The following is an 8,311-nucleotide window of genomic DNA, read 5'->3' as shown; positions in this document are numbered from 1 at the left end:
ACTCACGCGCTGCACGGAAAACTCACGTGCTAAAGTATCAGTATCAGAATCCGCACGGACATCTCACGTGCTATAGTATCAATATCCTCACAATCAGGCCCTCGGCCTCACTCAGTCATCAATCTCTCTAGACTCTCTCTCTCTCTCGGGCTCACAATGTCATGAAACTAGCTTGAATATGGTGATATGATGTATCAATAAATAACAACAGAGACTGAGATATGATATGCATATGAATGTGTGTGACTGAGTATATAAAGCAATAAAAGCAGATAACTCAACAGCAGAAATGACCTCAGTGAGTCCCAATAGGATAAGCATGTAGCCTAGACATGTTGTCTAACATGGATCACAGCTCAATAGCTCAAGTACGTAGAGATTTCATGATTACGGGTAAGGTCAGGTAACTACACAGTATCATAGAAATAACGGAGTTACAATTTAGACGGTGCACGCCCACACGCCCGTCACCTAGCATGTGTGTCACCTCATGAACACCAATCACATAGCACGTAATTCGGGGTATCATACCCTCAGCACTAAGTTTAGAAGCGTTACTTACCTCGAACAAGCCAATTCCAATACCGAGCAAGCCAAGCGATGCTCCAAAAATGCCATCTCACGCGTCCCGACCTCCGAACGGCTCGAAACTAACCAAAAACAACTCAAATACATCAAACAATGCTAAAGGAACTAATCCCAATTGAAAAAGGTTGAATCTTTAATCAAAAGCCCAAAATCGGCCAAAAAGCCCAACCCGGGCCCCGCACCTCGGAACTCGGATAAAATTATAAAATCCAACAACCCATTCAATTATGAGTCCCATAATACTAATTTCACTCAAATCCGACTCCGAATCGATGTTCAAAACATAAAATTCACTTTATGAAACTTTAGGCAAAAATCCCAAATTTTACTTTGAGATCATCAGTCAAATCAAAAAGACGAAGATGGATTCATGAAATATAACCAAAACCGAGTAGAGAACACTTAACCCAATCCATATGATGAAAATCGCCTAAATCTGAGCTCCCCAACTCAAAATATGACCAAATGAACAAACCCATATTTTATATATTTTTCTGCCAGACTATTCTACCTCGTTTCTCATGCCAAACGATCCCGAAACTCGCTTTTTATGCCTCCAATTGATTCATTGTAAAATTTTAGTCAAGTTAGGCTTTTGAATCACCCCATTTGATCTTATAATGAAGGAGATATATTGGTTTCAATATTTGCAAATAATGCTGATTTTTTAATATGAATTCAGTGGTAATTTCATAATTAATCTGGAAAAAAAATCTGGCAACCCAATTCTTAGTAAAATGACCATAAATTCATACGATATCCAAATTCGACGATTCTTTTTGGTATGGCTCCATAATTACGATACAGATCTAGTGCTTCAATCAAAACAGAAATCAGAGCTCATTTGCTTAATGTGGTACCATTTATGCTTGAAGAAACGACGTCGAAACATAAGAAAAACGAGCGCAACGCAACCCAAACTTATTCGAAACTCACCTGAGCCCCTCGGGACCCCGTAAGAACATACGAACACGTCCCATAACATAACAAGGACCAACTCGAGGCCTCAAATCATGCATAACAACATTGAAACGACGAAACGCGTCTCAAATCAAACTTAATGAACTCGAACTTTCGACTTTCAAAACTCGCGCCGAAACATATCAAATCAACTCGGAATGAACTCAAATTTTGCACACAAGTCCTAATACATCATACGGAGCTACTCGTGCCCCAAACTACCGAGTGAAATGCAAATGTTCAAAACAACCGGTCGAATCGTTACAATAATGTAAAAATCTTTATGTTGTTTGTGAATATAAGTTAAACTCATAGATGGACCCTCACAACTTTTTCTTATATATGTATCTTTACCTTCTTTGGACATATCGATTGTCAACCTTTCTATCTCGTTCTTTATTTCTTTGCCTTTATCTTTCTCTTTTGTTCTCCTCAACTTTCTCCAGACTTTGGCTAAAATAAATCTTAGCTTGAAAAAAGGAAGAGAGCAGAGACAGATATAGTTTCTTTATATATAGTTATAATTTCCAAGAAATCGTGGAGGAATGGCCAAGATTGCTAATGGGTAAAGTTCTTCAATCACTTTAATGTGTTAAAATTAGTCTTGTGGTTTTACGATAAGATTTAGTCATCTTATTATTGTAGTACAAAAAGTTCAGTTACTTCAGCGAAAGAAATATATTTTAGTTATAATGAGTAACCAGAATGTATTTACATTTGCAGATTTGGAGGACATGATATGTTAGCACCCTTCACTGCTGGGTGGCAGAGTGATATGGGTCCTTTAATTATAGAAAAGTCGGAGGTTAGATTTCTATCTTTCTATTGGTTATTTACTTGAGAAACTTTTTGTGTTAATTTAACAATATTTGTGTTAATTTGGCACAGGGTTCCTATGTTTATGACATAAATGGGAAGAAGTACCTTGATACTTTATCTGGTTTGTGGTGTAATCCCTTAGGTACGTTACAATCTTTTTATTTATTTAATTATATTTTCAGTACGTCCTTTATCGTATGGATTTGATTTTTTTCTTTAGGCATCCACGTGAGAATTTTTTTTGATAATAGATGAGGGTGAAATTCGATAGCAGGATCCTGCTTTAATATCACGTTAAAATATGTGATCATCTTATTTAAAAGTTTAAGCTGGTATGAGAGTGCTTTTATTTACTTAATTATTGTAGGGGGAAATGAGCCTCGTCTTGTTGAAGCTGCAAATAAACAACTCAACACATTGCCATTTTACCATTCTTTTTGGAATCGTACAACAAAGCCTTCTTTGGTATATGTCAAACTCTCAGTTCAGCAATTGATGTCCAGATTTGGCTATTATGTTTTACTTAGATTACAGGCTAATTTTACTTTTCAAATTACAGGATCTTGCAAAGGAGCTCATAGATTTGTTTACTGCAAATAAAATGGCTAAAGTTTTTTTCACAAATAGTGGATCAGAAGCCAATGACACTCAGGTTGACATTATTATTATTATTATTATTATTATTATTATTATTATTATTATTATTATTATATAAAAGCCATCTTAGGGTGGCGAGATATATGATAGTGACGCTTAACTTCAACTGCACAAAATAAGGGCAGCCTAGTGTACAAAGTATTCCAAGGAAGGGTCGCACCCCACCAGAGTGTGATGTAGGTAGCCTACCCTGATACACACATCAGTGTAAACCCGTGATCTATAGGTCACACAGAAACAACTCGATCGTTGCTCTAAGGCTCCTCTTCAATTGCACAATCTATAAAACTCAAGGACGTTTTGTGTAAAGATTTTCAAGGATATTAAATAATCTTTGACCCTTACATCATGTCAATCTGTAGGTGAAGCTAGTTTGGTATTACAACAATGCACTTGGGAGGCCAAAGAAGAAGAAATTTATTGCTCAAGCAAAAGCGTACTCTGATTCCTCAATCCATGCTCTTTTTTTTTTTTTCTTTTTTTCTTTTTCTTTTTTTCTTTTTTGTGTTCTATATTTTTTTTCGTTTGACTTACATAATAATCTTCATGCATGTCACTTTCAAACAGATACCACGGGACCACTTTCATTTCCGCCAGCCTCTCTGGGTAATATACTTCTATTTTATTTTATATGAAGGTATTTGATTCGACTTTAATTAAAAAAGAAGTTAAGTTACGATATTTCTATGGCTTTAATTAAGAGTTTTTATTAAAGATAAATTTAAAAAATTAAAACTAAAAGAATTTTCAAATATGAAAATTTAAAAAGAAAAAACCTTGTATAAAATGGAAGAAAGGTAGTATTTATTTCAAGTATTATTTATACTAACTAATATTTTCTTTTGCAGTATTCCTGCACTACATCACAAGTTCGATTTGCCAGCTTCATTTGTTTTGCATACTGACTGCCCTCATTATTGGCGTTATCATTTGCCAGGTATTTATTTATCCTTATTTCTTATTGTACCCTAATCTTTTGGGAAAACCAATAATTTTGGTCCAAATCCATGTGTTAAGAAATTAACTAAAATTGTACTATAATTAAATCCAAAACTCAGTTATTAACACATGAGATCATTATTCTATGATCTAGAACCCACAAAGTTCAATCTTGAGTCAATCTCTGCTGATCTTTTATGGTCAAAGGTGACCTACCCTTTGGGTAAGGGGGTCACTGACACCCGGTAACTTCTGAAAAAATATATGTATATATATCTTAAATAACATGTATATGTTTTGATTGGCATCCTAAGACTTAAAGCTTAGGCAGGTTTATTGGTCGACATGGGGCGCATCTTGATTTTTAGTGTTCTGCCATGGTTCGATTTTCACTCCAGCATTTGCTTAAATTTTTATTTGATAGTAGTGCCCCGCCAATTACAAACCCTGAATCCGCCTCTGATTATGTTGTAAGTTACTAGAAGTACCCACTAACATGTTGCATGTCAGGTGAGACGGAAGAGGAGTTCTCGACAAGGTTGGCAAATAATTTGGAAAATCTTATACTTAAAGAGGGGCCTGAAACAGTAACTTCCACCTACTTTTATCACTTATATTGTGTTTCCTTTACAAATTTAACGGCAATGATTGTTTACACCAAATCAATATACGAATAATGTATATTATTCATATACAGAGGTTCTCTCGCTCAATTATTATTAATCAATATATATTCTTACTGGATCATTAGACTACTTCATCATGATAAATTAATTTGAGTTAATAAAAACATTGGATGCCGGTAAATATTTACTATATATAGATAGTGAACTGACTGTGATTAATTTTCGTGTTAACTTAGGTAGCTGCTTTCATTGCTGAACCAGTCATGGGGGGAGGAGGTGTCATTCCACCTCCAGCAACCTATTTTGAGAAGGTCAGATTTGTTTTTCATTTTTATAGAGAGAAAACATATACTACAAAAGATTACAAGCTTTTTAATTTGTATTAACGAGATTTTTGAATAGTGAACAAACATCTAACTATTGACCCTCCCTAATTTTTCAAGTGATTTTAGAACTTTCTTATTTATTTTGGGTTTAGTTTAATTTTAGTTTGTGGATCAAAATAGAAAATACAAAAATATTTGCATTTTAAATTAGAATTTGATTTTTGTTTTGAGATTATTTTTTTAATCAAAACTTTTCTGAATTTAGCTGGATATTCTTATTTCTTTCTTAGTCATTTAATAAATAAAATAGAGTAGAAGAATGAGTTTGGGCCAAGTGTTTCTTGTCTTGTTTTGAATTGAAGAATTAATTTAAATAGCCCGATCAATCGCTTAAAGTAAAAATAGTCGGCAGATATATAATATATATGTATAATATGTGTATAATTATATCTAATCATTATATAATAGTCGGCAAATATATAATGTATATGTATAATATGTGTATAATTACATCTAATCATTATATAATCTATATACGGGATAGGAAAAGTAAATAATGAATATACTGTCCTAGTGTTTATACTTACAAATTGCTGAAACAATACTTCATCCTACTGATTTTCAGATCCAAGCTGTAGTCAAGAAGTATGACATTCTTTTCATTGCGGATGAGGTCATATGTGGATTTGGAAGGCTCGGGACAATGTTCGGCTGTGAAAAGTACAACATTAAACCTGATCTCGTCTCTGTAGCAAAGGTAGATTTTTTAACTTTATCCAATCTATGCAAATTATGAAAATATACAGTAATATCAATATATTTTAAGCCGTTATTGAAGGTTGTCTAATGCATTTTTATGTAACAATTAGGGTTACTATACAATTTTACCCATTGAATGCCCTCTGATAAAAAATTATACAGTGTAAAAATAGGACATAAGCAAATATTTTGGTTATGTATATCTCTTTTTAAAAGGCAGGATTGGGACTCGCCCGGGGCTAGCCTGGGCAGAGCACTCGTAAAACGCCTCTGGGCTTATGTGTGGGGCTTAGTTTCGTGAGACTTACGCCTCGGCCAGTAATATCATAGAAAAAGAGGGTTAAAGAATTGTTACTTTCGAATCTCCTTGTATAAATTTCTAACTCCGTCAGTGATCATCTTGTACATTATTGATGTATAAAGTTAAACTTATATCTGGATTTTGGATATGTCTCCCTTTAAATGTTATTTCAGGCACTTTCATCTGGATATATGCCAATTGGTGCTGTCCTTGTAAGTCCTGAAGTTTCTGATGTTATACATTCTGAAAGCAATAAAATGGGTGAGCATAATATCAGTTCAATAGGATATAAAATCCTTTTTGTTAACCAAATTGTTCATAACTTCTTCAATTTTTATTTTTTGAATCCAGGCGTTTTTTGCCATGGATTTACTTATTCTGGGCACCCAGTCGCGTGTGCGGTTGCCTTGGAAGCACTGAAGATCTACAAGTATGCAACCTTTTTTTCTCACTGAAATTCTGTTTTTTAAAAAAATTCCCCATCTAATTTACTTTCAATAATCACTGCTTGTTGTTGCTAATATGATTGAGTGACCCGGCATTTGGCTTGATAATCAAATAATTAACAAAATACCTGCTCTGCTTATCTTTAAGATCACAAGTTTCGATATTTTTCTTTTATTATTAAACTCCGTATTGAATCAAATTACGATATATATATAAATTGAACTTTCCTACCGCTTAAGCGCTGAAAAAGATTCAAAATTATTTTTCAGGGAAAGAAATATTGTTGAGCTAGTGAACAAAATATCACCAAAGTTCCAAGAAGGTCTGAAAGCATTTTCTGACAGTCCCATAATTGGGGAGGTAATAGTAATTATCATGGTAGAAGTAGCTAATTACGACGTCTTAATTACCTATTAATTGTTTATTTTATTCAAATATATTTATTTTTTTCAGATAAGGGGAACTGGTTTGGTACTTTCTACTGAGTTTGTAGATAACAAATCTCCTAATGATCCCTTTCCTCCTGAATGGGGTATGTTTCTTAAATTCCTCTTATCTGAGAAGGTCCATTGCGTTTTGTACTCCTAACCTGGTTTTCGGGGTCTCATCTGAACGACTCGCTGCCTATTAAATTGTTCATGATTTGCTCAGGTGTTGGTCCATATTTTGGAGCACAGTGTGAGAAGTACGGGATGTTGGTAAGTTGTGCTGGCGATTACATAAATATGGCTCCTCCATTTACTTTGAATCTGGAAGAACTTGATGAGGTAAGTTCATGTGAAATGTTTGACACTGTCGCTTTGCATATGTTACAGTTATTTTAAGAATCACATTTATATTCACTACAACAAATAAGGCTTTTCAACGGTGACTTTTCCTGGTTCTTGAGCTGAGGGTCTACCGTATACAAACCTCTCTGCCTTCATAAAGTAGGAGTATGATCTGCGTAAACACCACCCTCCCCAGACCCCACTTGTGTGATTTCACTGGGTTTGTCGTCGTCGTCGTCGTTGTTGTTGTTGTTGTTGGAGTAACGGTGACTTTTCCTAGCGACTCCCTTAGTAGTCACAAAAGTAAGGGTTTTCATGGCGAATTTTAGGAGTCGCCACGGGAAGTCTCAGCAACTGGAATATTCTCAGTGACTCGTTTTTTCACCTATGTGGCGACTTTAATTATTCGCTACTAAAGGTCTCATTTTTTGTGATCATTTGAATGTTGATTTCCTTGGACTCTTTTGGTTATCAATGTTTATCAGATTACAAACTGTTTCAGGCAAAACTGAAAAAACCGTTCTCGTTTTTGCAGTTGATAAGCATATATGGGAAAGCACTGAAGGATACCGAAAAGAGAGTGGAAGAACTGAAGTCCCAAAAAAAGGAAATGCTGGTGGCAAAAGCTTGAAAACAGCAGAAGAAGAAAAGAGGAACAAAAAAATTTCAAGTCTAATTAATCAGACTCTGTTAGCTACTCTTAGATGTCTAATTTAGATCAAAATATTAACTAGACCAGAATCCGAAACAAGCTGGGATCCGTTATATGAATCCTCTATATTTATTCGGAGGATTTATCATAGTTAGACTTGTTTTACTCTATCAACTTGTTAGAAACTCTGTGCTTTAAACTGCTTAAGCTTTGCTAAATTAAGTCAGAAAGTTTTCCATTTTCAAGTTGCTCTCCTCTTTTCTAGTAATAATGTTGGTTGCAGCTTCGAACTCCAAATTTTCTATTGAAGGAATCTGTTCAATTGATTCCAATGATGTTGATCAAAAGAGGCAAGCGAAATCGGAGCAGCCTAAAACGTGAGAAACGGGGTTGTGGGAGAGCAAAGCAAGTGTCATGCTGCAAGGCGAAGCGGCCCTAGTGCAGCAACCCTAGATAGCGAAAGTCCA

General features: G+C 34.8%; 1 protein-coding gene across 1 annotated transcript; it reads left to right on the top strand.

Annotated features, from left to right (window-relative positions):
• LOC109222880 (gamma aminobutyrate transaminase 2) lies at positions 1,936 to 8,089 on the top strand. The gene is made up of 17 exons (XM_019387177.1): positions 1,936 to 2,113; positions 2,272 to 2,353; positions 2,437 to 2,509; positions 2,735 to 2,832; positions 2,927 to 3,019; positions 3,387 to 3,460; positions 3,592 to 3,630; positions 3,873 to 3,961; positions 4,474 to 4,550; positions 4,826 to 4,900; positions 5,541 to 5,672; positions 6,149 to 6,236; positions 6,327 to 6,405; positions 6,692 to 6,782; positions 6,876 to 6,954; positions 7,074 to 7,189; positions 7,728 to 8,089. The coding sequence occupies exons 1-17, from the start codon at positions 2,094 to 2,096 to the stop codon at positions 7,821 to 7,823; spliced, it is 1,401 nt and encodes a 466-aa protein (XP_019242722.1). The 5' UTR covers positions 1,936 to 2,093; the 3' UTR covers positions 7,824 to 8,089.

The sequence above is a fragment of the Nicotiana attenuata genome, chromosome 2 (assembly GCF_001879085.1).
Source record: "Nicotiana attenuata strain UT chromosome 2, NIATTr2, whole genome shotgun sequence".
Lineage (NCBI taxonomy): Eukaryota > Viridiplantae > Streptophyta > Magnoliopsida > Solanales > Solanaceae > Nicotiana > Nicotiana attenuata.
Note: the sequence above shows the minus strand (reverse complement) of the source record. Positions and strands in the feature narration are given on the sequence as shown.

Bases quoted from the DNA above. Each gene is read 5' to 3' on its own strand.
- LOC109222880 (XM_019387177.1), top strand. From the start codon at position 2,094: ATGGCCAAGATTGCTAATGG. The intron at 3,631-3,872 runs GTAATATACTTC...TTTCTTTTGCAG, and splicing joins ATTTCCGCCAGCCTCTCTGG to TATTCCTGCACTACATCACA. The intron at 5,673-6,148 runs GTAGATTTTTTA...ATGTTATTTCAG, and splicing joins ATCTCGTCTCTGTAGCAAAG to GCACTTTCATCTGGATATAT.